We start from the raw sequence: 17332 nt of genomic DNA, 5'->3' as shown, positions 1-17332 counted from the left end.
AATGGCTTTATAACCTTTACCAGACTGATAGATCTCAATTACTTTTGTTCTCATTTGTTCCTGAATTTCTTTGGATCTTCGCATGATGTCTAGCTTTTGAGGTGCTTTTGGTCTACTTCTCTGTGTCAGGTAGCTCCTATTTAAGTGATTTCTTGATTGAAACAAGTGTGGCAGTAATCAGGCCTGGGGGTGACTACAAAAATTGAACTCAGGTGTGATAAACCACAGTTAGGTTATTTTTTACCAAGGGGGGCAATCACTTTTTCACACAGGGCTATGTAGATTTTGATTTTTTTTCTCCCTTAATAACGTCAACCTTCATTTAAAAACTGCATTTTGTGTTCAATTATGTTATCTTTGACTAATAGTTAACGGTTTTTGATGAGCAGAAACATTAAAGTGTGACAAACATGCAAAAGAATAAGAAATCAGGAAAAGTAGTTTTTCACACCACTGTACATCTAGTTAAACATCCCGGTGCTGTTACCGTTTATTAAGTTGTTACACATACAACATAAATTAACAACATAAATTAACAAATGCTAACTAGGTAACTAAGACACCTAATTAGCTAAGACAAAACAGATTAACACTATACATTTACAAAAAAATAAGTACTATACAAAAAGACAACATAAAGTGCATGTGCAAATGTGCAAACAAGAGCAACACCACAACAAACAACATAACACCATCCAATTCTGTAGTAATGAGGTACTGAGTTGAGGGAGTGAGATGAGAACAGTAAATAGTTCTTGTAATTAGCAGCGAAGATATGAAACAGTCCGTGCTTTTATAAAAGTAATAAATAATGTGCAAAAAGCAATTCCTTAAAGATTTAAAACTGTAATCAAGAAAAAATAAATGAGGCAGCAACACAGTGTTTTAAGGTGTCACACCTCATTTGTCAAAGCATTTTCTCTCTGTCTATGCACCTATTAGTAATGGTAATCATGTTCTATTTATATATAGTAATTATTACAAGTGAAAACTTGTGCACAATGCATTCTTTATGACACAAACATATCTATCTCTACTTCTCCTAAGAGTCCTGTATTGGTGGTGTTGAAAAGAAAATAGAATGTAAACCAGATTTAAGAATATGAACCACAGTTGAAGATGTATGCATTGAGATTTACTAGCTATATAATTTTTTTATTTATATATATATATATATATATATATATATATATATATATATATATTATTTATACAAATTATTTACATGTATAAAATTCTGATAAACTGTGCTATATTTATTAAAATCCATTCTTTTGTCTAAATCCACCTGAATACAATTTATAAAAATCCTGACGAACTGAATAAATGAAACTTTTGTCTATGACTAGTTCTTATTGTAAAGCTAAAATGAGTGTGATATTACTCATTACACAGGCGTGCCCCTTTGGAGTGGATGTAGCTCATTTGTTTGGTTCACTACATCTTAATAACCATAGAAACCCAACAGAAACATGCCCATTATTTCAGCAGTTGTTTTTGATGAGAGCACCACTTGAAGCCATCGGGCCAAAATTATTACAATATTACAGTTTTGTATTTTGCTCACATTTACATTAAACATGACATTCCTTTGTAAGATAAGGTTCTCATGAAACAGCATTACAGGCATATTCTTCCAACAGAGTATGAAGGACAGTTATCAAACTTGACAAGGCAGACATGAACAAATATGTACATCACAGAATCACTAGCCACCAGCATAATCCATTGTTCTTTATCTCCTGCAGGGCTGGGTTTTATCTTTGTGGAAAAGTAGGACTAATCTCTACACCCTTGCACTGACTAGCGTGATCTGAATGAAATCCTGAAAAAACTGTTCCCTTTTCCTTTCATGAGAATAGCTTCTGAATTACTGCGAGGGATTCAAATCTTAATGAAGCTGGACTAGCAAACTGCTTATCATCTGGACAGAATAAGGAAAAGTGACAAATGGAAAACTGTGTTTAGTACTTTTACCGACACAATGATTATAGTCTTTATAGACTTAATAACACTTAATAGTTTCATTTGGCCCGATTAATGGCCATGTGTTTTTTTTTCGGGCCCTGGTGAATGTTAAATCTAACATTGCCAAAGTAACTGCTGCCAAAGTACCTTGCCAAAGTAACTGCTGTCACTACCCCATCCAGTCTTTCAGGTAAAATGTCAAATGCTTCCTCGGGTTCTCCAATTTATACCAATGATTCATCCAATATTACAGTTCTGTATCCATCCTTCTCTTTGCTGTAACCTCATCCATGGCCATATTCAGCTGGAACAGTCATGCTGAGAGAATAAATAACCTAAAATGTCCACCATTTCAGATATTTTGCTCCAATTTGTGGTGGACGTTGATGCTTCTGGTGGGAAAAAAATTAATATCTCAGGATGGCAAAGTGACTGGATATACGTCAGGTCTAATGGTTTCTATTCTTTTACCAATTTAATTATTTTACCCTATAGCCCTGGAACAAGAAACTTCAAGCCAGACACCTTTTCGCATCAATTTTACTGTTCATTTTATACTCCTACACAAAACACACACTCTTGGAACAAACCATTGTCCTAGATATTGGCAAGATTCTCTATTTCATTGCTGTTTTGTCTTGCTCCGGCACAAGAACAAAAAGTAGAAATACTTTTTTTCCAGGACTTAAGTTACTGTAAGAGGACTTGGTGAGAGGCCAGACCTCAAATTCAGCATTCAGTCTCAACCATCAAGCGATAAGCAGACTAACATCACTGTGGCAATGCTTTCCAGACATGATACTCTGTTTAAGACCGTCTGCCTCAAAATAAACCCTAGATTCATCGGCCTGTTTAACATAACCAAAGTCATCATCCCTTGCTTCTTCAGATTATTTCTGCCTCTTTTTACATGTCCCTGATCAGATGGTATCCTGGTATCCTGCTCACTTAAACCACCCCCCACCCTCCTCCTCCTACTCTTTAGCTCTTTAATGAAGGCAAAACATTCACTATGAATAAACTACTAAGAGCATAATGTCATGGAAGGGACATATAGTATCTGGTTGACTGAGAGAGGTATGAACCAAAGAAAAAGTTTGGGTGCTACCCAAGCTCATTCTGGACCCCTCCCTTATTTCCGATTTTACAGAAACTACCCAACTAAGGTGCTCAGTGGGACTGGCGTCCTGTTGTAGATTAATCTGATCAGGCTGGTCTTTTTGGCTACTAAACCACCTAATCTCACTATTTCAGTCAAGATATACTGCAGGTCTTCTTGGCAGCTTCCTAATGATACACCAGAAACACCTGAAGCTATTCCAGAAATTCCCTAGGGAATTCTCTTCTCTTGATGGCGCAATCCAGTGTCTTCTTGTGCCAGTCCCAAGTTTGGATAAATGCAGAGGGTTATGTCAGAAAGGGCATCAGACTTAAAAACCGATGAGGAAAACGAAAGAGAACAAAGAGTAGAAGATATGACTGTTGTGGAGCAGGAAGTAGCAAATATTAGTAAAAGTGAGGTGAAAAGAGTGTTAAACAGGATGAAGAGTGGAAAGGCTGTTGGTCCTGATAACATACCTAAGAAGGTATGGAAGTGCTTAGGAGAGGTGGCAGTAGAGTTTCTAACTAGATTGTTTAACAAGATCTTGGAGAGTAAGAGGATTCCAGAAGAATGGAGGAGAAGTGTATTGGTGCCGATTTTTAAGAATAAGGGAGATGTGCAAAGCTGGGGCAATTATAGAGGTATAAAGCTAATGAGCCATACAGTGAAGCTGTGGGAAAGAGAAGTGGAAGCTAGGTTAAGGGCAGAGGTGAGCATTTGTGAGCAGCAATATGGTTCCATGCCTAGAAAGAGTACATCAGATGCAGTATTTGCTTTGAGGATGCTGGTGGAGAAGTACAGAGAAGGTAATAAAGAGTTGCATTGTGTCTTTGTAGATTTAGAGAAGGCGTACGAAAGGGTGCCGAGAGAGGAGCTGTGGTGCTGTATGAGGAAGTCTGGAGTGGCAGAGAAGTATGTTAGAGTGGTGCAGGACATGTATGAGAGCTGTTAGACAGTGGTGAGATGTGCTGTAGGTGTGACAGAAGAGTTCAAGGTGGAGGTGGGTCTGCATCAAGGATCGGCACTAAGCCCCTTTTTGTTTGCTCTGGTGATGGACAGGATGACAGATGAAGTTAGACAGAAGTCTCCATGGACTATGATGTTTGTAGATGACATTGTGCTTTGTAGTAAGAGCAGGGAACTAGTGGAAGAAAATTTGGAGAGGTTGAGGTATGCTCTGAAAAGCAGAGGAATGAAGGTTAGCCGCAGTAAGATAGAATACATGTGTGTGAATGAGAGAAACCCAAGAGGAACGGTGAGCGTACAGGGAGCAGAGGTAAAGAAGGTGCAGGACTTTAAGTACTTAGGGTCAACGGTCCAGAGCAACGGAGAGTGTGGAAAGGAGGTGAAGAGGCGGGTACAGGCAGGTTGGAATGGGTGGAGAAAAGTTTCAGGTGTGTTGTGCGATAAAAGAGTATCAGCGAGAATGAAAGGATAGGTGTACACTGTAAACCCTAATGTTGTCTTTACTTATACAATCAAGTAATGTTGACTAAACATTACTTAAAATTTTGCATTTTGGACCCATCACTTAAAAATATAAGTTCATTTAACTTATTTACCATCAAAATGCATAAACTTAAGATTTTAAGTGTTGTGAACTCAAAATCATGATTAATCCTTTGGGGGAAAAAACATTTTCAAAAGGTCAATTTTCACAAATGTGAATGTGGCGTGGGCGGGGCGGCGGCTGACGACCAGCATGCTTTGCGGGGATGTCGGTGTGTTCACCATGTTGGGGAAGGGTGTTTGGGTTAGTGGCTTCGGCCCTGTTTGTGTGTGTGTGGGCCAGAGTTGATGTGTGAAACGTGCTCCGGTTCATGCTGAGGCTGAATTGGATGGTGGTTCCTGTGTGAATGTACTGCTCATGCCGTACATGCTGTGTGCCTAATAAAGTACTCTCCAACATTCTTTCCGGCGGAAAGCTTAAAAATGCTGTTCATTGTTTTATTTCAGTTTGGTGTGCACAAAGCTTGCAGTCAAATATAAGAACATTGTTTAACAGGTTTAAGTTACATTTTCATGTTGAGTTAACTTAAATATATAAGTACACTTAAAAAAAATGTATACCAAGTGAACGCAATTTTTTAAGTACATTAAATAAGTGCTAAGTTTGTTGAACTCAATGATTTAAGTACAGTCTACAAAACCGCCAAGTTAAATAAACTTAAATATGCAAGTTTTGGAAGATTCCATTACTCAATTAAATTGAGGCAACGAGTTTACTCAATCAAATTAGTCCAATTAACTTATTAGGGTTTTCAGTGTACAGGACAGTGGTAAGACCAGCGATGCTCTACGGCTTAGAGACAGTGGCACTGAAGAAAAGACAGGAGGCAGAGTTGGAGGTAGCAGAGCTGAAGATGTTGAGGTGTGTGTCCATACTGAAATGGCAATAAGGTGGTATATATATATATATATATACCACCTCATTGCCACCTCATTGCCATTTCAGTATGGAACAAATTCTTTGTGTTACATTTAATTTTCATTCATTTATTTTTGGCCAATGTGAGTTTTTATTTCTTTTACCCCTCTCTTCTCTTATTTATTCATGGTATTTCTCCATTACACACCCATCCCTTCTCAGTCTTTCATTATATTTGCTAACATTTCTACCTCTTTAATCTCTCTGTCCATACTCTTTATATCCATACTCTATTCTCGCTTACCATTATTGGCTCCTGGTTGCCAGTCCACTTAGCCTGTCTTTCACTTCTTCCCATTTTAGCACATTCATATTTAGGTGGTGGATTGCTCCTCTAATTATAACCTGTATTATTTCTGTCTTGTATCTGATATCTGTTGTTGTCTTTATTATTCCTGCTATGAATACTACTATTTTCCCTATCTCTATCCAAGTATTCCTTTTCTTAGACCATTCCTTTTCCTTCACTGAATCTTTCTCTCCTCTTATTCTCTCTGCCTTTTTCGTGCTTTCCTATTTTTTTTTTGCCATTCCTGCATATGTCACCCTTTCACCCTTATTCAGCTGATCTCTGATTGATCATCACAAGTTGTAGCTCATATTGGCTCAGGGTCCTGGGTCTGCTGATGACGTCACACAATATGCTATCTGTGATAATGGTACAGTAAAAGGACTCGAACAAACTCAAGTCTAATTTAATAAGGATTGCTGTATTTCTTGTTAAAAGTTTTCCATTGCTCATCAATTTAATGTAATTTAATTTTATTCTAAAAGTGCTTTAAACACTGGTCATTGTCGCAAAGCAACTTTACAAACTTTTTTTAAATTGTTTATATTTGCTTATCCCTGATAATCAAGGCAAGGGCGACTGTGGCAAGGAAAAACTCCCTGAGATAGCAGTAGGAAAGACAAGGAAAAAAACAAGGACTCCACAGAGAACCCGTCCTCATTTGGATGGAATGATTTGAATGGTCATAAACTCTCTGACATAAAGAATATCACAATGTGTTTAAGTCATCATACCCACCATACAGACAGTCATATCATGCCAGCGGTCTCAGAACCCAGAGAAGATCTTACCACCCGAACACATAGCAACACTGGTGTAGGACCACATAATGTACAGTAGCAAAGTGACCCAGATATGATCTGAATGCAGATTTGTGCATTCAGACTATATCAGATCCATGTGACATTGGGGTGAAAGATCAGAATTGAGACACTACAGGCTGGTAATATGAACATAAACAGAATTTCTTAGCATAGTTTTTGTCAGTATACAGAAAAAGAAGTAAACATTATATTAACTTACAACACTTTCATCAACGGTTCTTTTTTTTTTTTTCCAATGTACTCCTCAACATGGCCAGATTGTGATGGTTAGGTCTTGTGGGGTGTTTCTTTTATGCAGTGTTTAGTACCTACCAAAAGTGTAAACATAATAACTTCATCTCTTCACTTTAAAAAATATTATGCACCATTTTCTCATTTACCATGACTTTATTCTTGAAATATTGCAAAATATTTATTATAACAGACCACTTCTTTTGTTTTAAATAGTGGCCCTTAACAGCCATCATAAATAATTACAAATTCTTAAAATAATTCTTACAATAATTACAAATAATCAAAAATTCTGTAATTAAATGATAACTATTATTATTTAAAAACACTTCATCGTTTTCAAACAATGCTTCACATTTTTCCAGCACAGTTCCCACGATATTCCAAGTGAATGTATAAATAGCCATTAAAGTCCTTAAACACGAAAATTCCCACGATATTCCAAGTGAATGTATAAATAGCCATTAAAGTCCTTAAACACGAAAAAAAAAACATGTTACAAAGCATAATTTTACATAATACTTTAGCAATTTCATCATGTACAAGTGAGTTTTATGTTGTCATCAGTAGCCATCCATTGACATTAGTAGTAGTGTAAGATGTTTCAGTAGTTATCAGGTATACACTGATGGAGTGTAGCTGAATAAAGGTAATAAAAATTCAATGTATAAAAATCCAATGGTGGTGGCCACAGTACTTAGTATGAATACTTCCACAAAGTTTGCATGATGCAGAATACATTTAAATAATATAGTTTTTATAATACTGAGTAAATTTGTATGATGAATTTTTGTGAAATTTTATAAGACAGTAGAATTCTTCATAAAGTCGTTTTAAAAATCATGTTATGCACATGCACAGCAAAACAGCAATCTAACATGAATAACTATTTAGCACACAAGTAAATTAATTACAGTAAATAAATAAATAAATAAATAAATAAATAAATTTATTAATTAATAAAAAAATAATAAGACATTATATTAAAATTATTTCAAATTTATACTACACGTATAATAAATTATATTACACATTTACTTTGTAACCCTGTGAACGTTTTCGGCACAATCTACGAATCCACACCCAGTATACGAAGACCATAATTAGCCAGTAACTGACATATGCCACAGCACCAGAGATCAAATATTTGATCTCCTCCTGTTTTGCAGCTGATTTCCAGTCCTCTTTGCTTTCCCTGTAGATTGTGTAGCTCAGACCACTCAGCAGGATGGCTGCCCATATCGATAGGGGAAGGAGTGGGATGTAATTTCCCACTAGCTTACGGCGGCCTGAAGTGCCCCAGCTGCTTTTATTCATGGTTAGCATGGCAAAATACTTAGTAGGCAGAAGACTTGTCATGTAGAGGGCAGAATAGAGAGACATGAAGACCATCACTATGTCTTGTCGTAAGATGCAAGCATAGGCTGCCTTAATCAGTCCAATTAATTGAATGCAGCAAAGGACCCACAGGATGTTCCATAACGTGCCCACCCAAAACAGTCGAATCATGGTGGCTGTGACAAAGAAGGGAAAGATTCCAGCCACAATGGACTCATAGGTCATCCAAAGGTTATGCTTGTGCCACCACATGGCATTGTAGAGCCACTCACGAAAATATGACTTTGTCCACCGCATTTGCTGGTTTAACCAACGCAAGAACTGGGACGGTGTCTCTGTATAGCACTTAGATCGAGCTGTGTACCTGATGAGACAAGAAAAAATTATTGTTGAAATACAGTTGAGTAATTGTATGCAAGATTATCATCCGGGTTTAATTGACTGAATGACAGTTCTGTTCACAACTATCTTAATTTTAAATGAAAGCAAGAGATTAAGTTTAACACTTACTTAGTGGCATAACCCATGCTCAGCATTCGGTTTGTAAGATGTCGATCATCTCCAAAAGTGCAATGCTGGCCCAGAAATGATTGGTTGTACCAATCTTCCAAAAACTGTTGCAATAAGTCATTTCTATACAGACCTGAATAAAAGAGCAAAGAGTTCAATAAGGTACAAGATACAGTATTTTTATATTTATTTCATGAAGCCGGATTATTACTATTAGTAGTAGTAATAAGAGTAGTAGTAGTGGTAGTGTTACTACTATTATTAGCTTTTAATTGATTTGATTAATTATTTATGTAAAAACTGTTCAGATATAAATATTTCTAATTCATTATATAATTATAAATAATATATATATAATTATATTCTATAATTACATTAATTATATAATATATATAATCAATATAATTATACAATCTATGATTATATAATTATTTACTACTCCATTTTAACAAATTCTATACTTCACAATCTTTCTCATTTACCTAGGGGGCCACTAATACAAGACACGCAGTCAAAAAATGACTGGCATGCTCTCTCAACGTTGAACGCCATCCAGTATCGCAGACTGCTCATGAAGCTGATGTACGAGTCTTTTAGGTTAAGGATCATCACATCGCCACCTACAGCACCATATCTTGTGTTACTCTCAAGCACCTTGACCAGTTCTACTGTTGCCAAGGGATCCAGCTTTGTGTCTGAATCACACACCTGAGGAATAAAATACAGAGAAAGAGAAATGGAAAAAAGAGAAAGGTTATTTAATGTACTAGAAACAAGTGACTAATACATAATGTATATTCTCAGTCTGTTTAAAAAGTTTTCTTGATCTAAATGCTGGTTACCTGTATGTAGTCCACTGAAGATCCCAGTGCCTTGAATGCTGTGTACATCACTTCTCTCTTCCCTCCCCACTTTTGCATAATGCAAACACACCGCTTAGTTCTGATAATTTCTTCTACCACCTGCTTCTGGGAATCTTCTAGAGGACCCACTCCAGCTGGGTGTGTGTGATAGTTGTTTTGCCACACATAGCAGCAGGGATCCTGATCTGCAAAAATCTCTTTAAACATGGACATCATGTAGTTGTCTTCTTCTGTGTTACCATCCACTACCATGACAATCCGGAGCAGTTCAGGTGGATAACAGAGTGCCTTAACTGATTGTAAACAGTCCCGCAGGTACTTTGGGTCTTCCTGGTAAGCAGAGATGGTAAAACCAACAGTCTTTGTGTAGGAACAAGCTTCTCTTCTGGTACGCATCCGCCGGTGCTCCACAAAGGCAAAAATACTTTGGACCAGTAGATGAAGGCATAGCAGAATACCGTAAATGCCAAAGCCCATAATGCCATACTGTGATGATATAATAGTTACATGCCCAATGTAAGCCCACATTACCACTGCCAGTACTAGGGCAGCAAAAAGAAATGTTAAGAAGATTCGTATCCCAACGCCCAGCTTAAATATTTGTGGTTTGATGTCCATTTTGTCTTGCAGTCACTAAAAATTAAATAAATAAATAAATAAATAAATGATAGAAAATAATAAAATGGTAATTAATTCACAGAGAACCTACACAGTGAGAACTTAGCAAAATCAGTAAGCCATTTTTTTAATGTGTACAAGCAATTTGTAATTAACCCGAAAAATGCTTAATGACCTTGACCTTTCTAAAGTAGGCTATCTTGAGCACTGATGATTTAGCTATAAAATGATAATTAATTAAAAGTATAAATACCTCACTTTAAACATCATAATTCTTTGGGCAAAAGAAAAAAAACACAAAAAAATAATCATCATTAAGTTGCCTGTTCATTCTACGCGCCTCATATGCATATCCATATGCAAACATACTGTAAATAACCAAACCGAACAGTTACTTAGTTAAAGGATTCACAGGTGTATTACTAATTACAAATATTAATAAAAATTAAACATTTCATATAATTTAATCTTCCATTGTTGTCGTGCATATAATATAAATCTAAATCATAGTAGCCTTTAAAGCTTAGAGTACAGTATTTTATCCATTTTTTATAAACATATAGAACATAAAAATATATTTTAGCTTAAAATAGGCAATATGAATTTTAGTTCATTTTGGTGCTGTTTTCAGTTGTTTTTGTGACCAAATAATAATAATAATAATAATAATAATCTTATTTCTTAGTTCTACCAGATACACACTTTGAAGTCTGAAGCCTCCTTGTTTGCACATATCGGCAAGGCTTCCACATAAACACGTTTTTAATCGTCATTGACCTACAGAATGCTGTGTGCCGCATAATGTTAAGGGTTTAAAAAAATAATGATTGTTTAGTCACTTACCTTGTAAATTATATTTTAAACTGCTATTTCTTCTTCAGTTACTGCTCTCTGGATTTCTTCTTTCTGTGTACCGGCGTTTATAAAGTCGCGGGTCCGCCCACACACCTGTTCAAAAATTTTGAAAACGAGACTGGGTGAGATGACGCGGCATCACCGCGTTGTGTACGTCAGCGGAGCCCTTCCCAATGTACTGTAACAGGGTGAAAATCATTCGGTCTGGTGCCTAGAAGACCAAAAACCAGTACGGAATTACACATTTTTTAAAAGGGTTTGATAGCTTTAACGTCAACAACCCCTCCCAGGTTATAAGAGGAGAACAGGATTTGTTCGTGACAAATGCTTTAGACTATTTTCCGCACACGAATTAAAATATACTAATATACTAATGTGTAGGAGTGGTGTAGGAGTGGTATAGTGTACCAATCAGTGGTATGGCATATAGTATAAGTATATGTACAGAATGGCACACAATTTTAAAGTGTGAATATTTATGTATTTGGTTATACACACGCTCATTTGATTATTATTATTATTATTATTATTATTATTATTATTATTATCATCATCATTAGTAGTAGTAGTACAGTAGTAGTAGTAGTAGTAGTAGTAGTAATATTAATATTATAATTATTATTACAACAGCACCCTCGGCACCACTACTTCCCTGTAACAGCAGTGAAAGACCTACTTACTTAGAGAGATCATTTGCATTTATTAGTTTATATATGGTTAACTTGATTCTCCACTGATTAGAATTAAATTTATAATTTTTTTGATGGATGCCACCTGAATAGATTGCCTTCTAGTTACCTCCATGCCCGCGTTACTCTTTTATTCGTTTTCTCTTTTTAATTAAAAAATGTTTTTCATTTCTTTTTGTCCAAAAATATAAAGAAATTAATCTGCTTTTAAATAAAACTAGGTGTAATGAACTAGTAGCCTAGTTTAAAAGTAGTTTTCACCAACCTTGCCACGTAATTTTTTAGAATTTAGAATTTTTTCTTTGCTTCTTCGAGTTAATCGTTAAACGATATCAAGACTTCAAAGCGCTTGTTTGTTGTAAGCTTTCTCAAATAAACAAAAAAAAAAAGTTAGAAACTAGGTATATTTTGGTATGTTGTCCAGTCAACTGACGGGTTACTGTGGATGAGCAAAAGATGAATTACTTCTTAAGAATTCGTACATCGTTCAAGTCATAAATATTTTTCACGTCCTCCCAAAGGGAAGGGTGTTAGGGGTAAAAAAAGAAATGACTATTTCGTAAGAACTACATTGTAGACTCATACAACCTTGCATTTTGTGATCACACATAACTTTAATGAGTTTACTTTATTGCTTACAGAACTTGTGCTACTCGAAGATAGTGGTGTAACGGATTAAAAAGTAGGCTTGAAAATAAGAAACTTATTCTAAGAAACTTTTATATTTAAAAAAGAAAAATAATATTATTTTGATATCGTGATGCTTATTATTATGTTAGCCTATGGTTTGTTATTTTCCATTTTGCTTCTAAAACTTTATTAAGTATAATTTTCCACCTTTCATGCCACTGTAGAGGTTCTCCACAGAGAACCCATCCTCATTTCAATGGAATAGCCGGTCATAAACTCTCTGACATAAAGAATAGCACAATGTGTTATAGTCATCATACCCATCATACAGACAGTCATATCGTGCCAGCGGTCTCAGAACCCTGAAGAGATCTTACCAACCGGGCACATACTATAGGTGTAGGACCACATACATTAGATTTGTGCATTCCAGACTATATCAGATACATGTCACATTAGGGCAAAAGATCAGAATTGAGTCACTACAGGCTGGTAATGTAAACATAGACAGAATGTCTTAGCATTGCTCTAGTCATTATACAGAAAAAAAAGTAAACAGTTTTATTAACTTACAACACTGTCATCAACTGATCTTTTTTTTTCAATGTACACCTCAACATGGCCAGTTTGTGATGGTTAGGTCTTGTGGGGTATTTCTTTTATGCAGTGTTTAGTACCTACCAAAAGTGTTCAAAAAACATCATAACTTTATCTATTCATTTCAGAAAACATTATGAACAACTTTCTCATTGTACTGTACCATGACTTTATTTTTGAAATATTGCAAAGTTATTTATCATAACAGTATAACTATTCGGACAACTTCTTTTGTTTTAAGTAGTGGCCCTTAACAGCTGTCATAAATAATTACAAATTCTTAAAATAATTCTTACAATAATTACAAATAATCACAAATTTGGGATTAAATAATAACTTATTATTTGAAAACACTATCATTTTCAAACAATGCTTCACATTTTGCCAACACATTTCCTATGATATTCCAAGTGAATGTATAAATAGCCATTAAATACAACAAAAACATGTGCAACTTCAATATTTTGCATAATTTTACAAAATACTTTAGCAATTTCATCCTGTACAAGAGAGTTTCATGTTGTCATCAGTAGCCCAAAACCATCTATTGACATTAGTAGTAGTCTAAGATGTTTCAGTAGTTATCAGGTATACAATTATCGAGTGTAGCTGAATAAAGGTAATAAAAATTCAATGTATAAAAATCCAGTGGTGGTGCCCACAGTGCACAAGTATGAATACTTTCACAAGGTTTGCATAATGCAGAGTACATTTGTGTAATATAGTTTTTATAATACTGAGTAAATTTGTATGATTAATTTTTGTGAAAGTTTATAATACAGTAGAATTCTTCATAGAGTTGTTTTAAAAATCATGTTATGAACAAACACAGCAAAACAGCAATCAAACATAAATAAATATTAACACACAAGTAAATTTATAAATGTAAATAAATAAATAAATAAATAATTTACAAAAAATTTTAAAAGACAGAAATTATATTACACATTCACTTTGTAACCCTGTGAACGTTTTCGGCACAATCTACGAATCCACACCCAGTATACGAAGACCATAATTAGCCAGTAACTGACATATGCCACAGCACCAGAGATCAAATATTTGATCTCCTCCTGTTTTGCAGCTGTTTTCCAGTCCTCTTTGCTTTCCCTGTAGATTGTGTAGCTCAGACCACTCAGCAGGATGGCTGCCCATATCGATAGGGGAAGGAGTGGGATGTAATTTCCCACTAGTTTACGGCGGCCTGAAGTGCCCCAGCTGCTCTTATTCATGGTTAGCATGGCAAAATACTTAGTAGGCAGAAGACTTGTCATGTAGAGGGCAGAATAGAGAGACATGAAGACCATCACTATGTCTTGTCGTAAGATGCAAGCATAGGCTGCCTTAATCAGTCCAATTAATTGAATGCAGCAAAGGACCCACAGGATGTTCCATAACGTGCCCACCCAAAACAGTCGAATCATGGTGGCTGTGACAAAGAAGGGAAAGATTCCAGCCACAATGGACTCATAGGTCATCCAAAGGTTATGCTTGTGCCACCACATGGCATTGTAGAGCCACTCACGAAAATATGACTTTGTCCACCGCATTTGCTGGTTTAACCAACGCAAGAACTGGGACGGTGTCTCTGTATAGCACTTAGATCGAGCTGTGTACCTGATGAGACAAGAAAAAATTATTGTTGAAATACAGTTGAGTAATTGTATGCAAGATTATCATCCGGGTTTAATTGACTGAATGACAGTTCTGTTCACAACTATCTTAATTTTAAATGAAAGCAAGAGATTAAGTTTAACACTTACTTAGTGGCATAACCCATGCTCAGCATTCGGTTTGTAAGATGTCGATCATCTCCAAAAGTGCAATGCTGGCCCAGAAATGATTGGTTGTACCAATCTTCCAAAAACTGTTGCAATAAGTCATTTCTATACAGACCTGAATAAAAGAGCAAAGAGTACAATAAGGTACAAGATACAGTATTTTTATATTTATTTCATGAAGCCGGATTATTACTATTAGTAGTAGTAATAAGAGTAGTAGTAGTGGTAGTGTTACTACTATTATTAGCTTTTAATTGATTTGATTAATTATTTATGTAAAAACTGTTCAGATATAAATATTTCTAATTCATTATATAATTATAAATAATATATATATAATTATATTCTATAATTACATTAATTATATAATATATATAATCAATATAATTATACAATCTATGATTATATAATTATTTACTACTCCATTTTAACAAATTCTATACTTCACAATCTTTCTCATTTACCTAGGGGGCCACTAATACAAGACACGCAGTCAAAAAATGACTGGCATGCTCTCTCAACGTTGAACGCCATCCAGTATCGCAGACTGCTCATGAAGCTGATGTACGAGTCTTTTAGGTTAAGGATCATCACATCGCCACCTACAGCACCATATCTTGTGTTACTCTCAAGCACCTTGACCAGTTCTACTGTTGCCAAGGGATCCAGCTTTGTGTCTGAATCACACACCTGAGGAATAAAATACAGAGAAAGAGAAATGGAAAAAAGAGAAAGGTTATTTAATGTACTAGAAACAAGTGACTAATACATAATGTATATTCTCAGTCTGTTTAAAAAGTTTTCTTGATCTAAATGCTGGTTACCTGTATGTAGTCCACTGAAGATCCCAGTGCCTTGAATGCTGTGTACATCACTTCTCTCTTCCCTCCCCACTTTTGCATAATGCAAACACACCGCTTAGTTTTGATAATTTCTTCTACCACCTGCTGCTGGGAATCTTCTTGAGGACCCACTCCAGCTGGGTGTGTGTGATAGTTGTTTTGCCACACATAGCAGCAGGGATCCTGATCTGCAAAAATCTCTTTAAACATGGACATCATGTAGTTGTCTTCTTCTGTGTTACCATCCACTACCATGACAATCCGGAGCAGTTCAGGTGGATAACAGAGTGCCTTAACTGATTGTAAACAGTCCCGCAGGTACTTTGGGTCTTCCTGGTAAGCAGAGATGGTAAAACCAACAGTCTTTGTGTAGGAACAAGCTTCTCTTCTGGTACGCATCCGCCGGTGCTCCACAAAGGCAAAAATACTTTGGACCAGTAGATGAAGGCATAGCAGAATACCGTAAATGCCAAAGCCCATAATGCCATACTGTGATGATATAATAGTTACATGCCCAATGTAAGCCCACATTACCACTGCCAGTACTAGGGCAGCAAAAAGAAATGTTAAGAAGATTCGTATCCCAACGCCCAGCTTAAATATTTGTGGTTTGATGTCCATTTTGTCTCGCAGTCACTAAAAAAGTTATTAATAAATAAATAAATTAATAAATAATAGACAATAATAAAATCGTAATTATTCACAGAAAACAAACACATTGAGAACTTAGCAAAGTCAGTAAGCAATTTTTTTTATGTGTACAAGCAATTTGTAATTAATCCAAAAAAATGCTTAATGACCATGATCTTTCTAAAGTAGGCTATCTTGAGCACTGATGAGTTAGCCATGAAATGATAATTAATTAAAAGTATAAATACATCACTTTAAGCATCATAATTTTGGGGGGAAAAATGACCACAAAAAATAATCATCATTAAGTTGCCTGTTCATTCTACACGTCTTATATCCATATCAATATGCGATCATAAATAACCAAACCGAACAATTACTTAGTTACAGGATGTACAGGTGTATTACTGATTGCAAATAATAACAAAAATTAAACATTTCATATAATTTAATGTTCTAATGTTGTTGTGCATATAATATAAATCTAAATATAGTCTAAACAGAATTTTTTCTCCTTTTTCAAACAGTTAAATGGGAGAACTAATTGGGTAAGTTGGATATCAAAATGTTTCAAAAGACTGAGAAGTCAAGACTGGATCATAGTAGCCTTTAAAGCTTAGAGTACAGTATTTTATGTTTTTTATTTTATAAACATATAGAACATAAAAAATATATTTTAGCATAAAATAGGCAATATGAATTTTTGTTCATTTTGGTGCTGTTTTCAGTTGTTTTTGTGACTAAATACTACTACTAATAATAATAATAATAATATGCTTATTTTGAGAGTTGCCCATTTCTGTTCTACCAGTTACACAGTTTGAAGTCTTCCACATAAACACGTTTTTAATCGTCATTGACCTACAGTATGCTGTGTGCCGCATAATGTTAAGGGTTTTAAAAAATAATGATTGTTTAGTCACTTACCTTGTAAATTATATTTTAAACTGCTATTTCGTCTTCAGTTACTGCTCTCTGGATTTCTTCTTTCTGTGTACCGGCGTTTATAAAGTCGCGGGTCCGCCCACACACCTGTTCAAAAATTTTGAAAACGAGACTGGGTGAGATGACGCGGCATCACCGCGTTGTGTACGTCAGCGGAGCCCTTCCCAATGTACTGTAACAGGGTGAAAATCA

The 17332-nt window shown here is 35.4% G+C and overlaps 1 protein-coding gene and 1 pseudogene across 1 annotated transcript; both read right to left on the bottom strand.

Moving 5' to 3' along the window:
* Positions 1 to 7892: 7892 nt before the first annotated feature.
* On the bottom strand, positions 7893 to 10171 carry LOC128520573 (hyaluronan synthase 1-like; annotated as a pseudogene).
* A 3712-nt stretch (positions 10172 to 13883) lies between these two features.
* On the bottom strand, positions 13884 to 16186 carry has1 (hyaluronan synthase 1). The gene is made up of 4 exons (XM_053494868.1): positions 15548 to 16186; positions 15188 to 15413; positions 14706 to 14838; positions 13884 to 14559 (listed from the first exon to the last, which is right to left on the bottom strand). Exons 1-4 carry the CDS (start codon positions 16184 to 16186, stop codon positions 13884 to 13886), a joined length of 1674 nt encoding a protein of 557 aa, XP_053350843.1.
* Positions 16187 to 17332: the final 1146 nt, after the last annotated feature.

This window comes from Clarias gariepinus, chromosome 4 (genome assembly GCF_024256425.1).
Source record: "Clarias gariepinus isolate MV-2021 ecotype Netherlands chromosome 4, CGAR_prim_01v2, whole genome shotgun sequence".
NCBI classification, from domain to species: domain Eukaryota; kingdom Metazoa; phylum Chordata; class Actinopteri; order Siluriformes; family Clariidae; genus Clarias; species Clarias gariepinus.
Note: the sequence above shows the minus strand (reverse complement) of the source record. Positions and strands in the feature narration are given on the sequence as shown.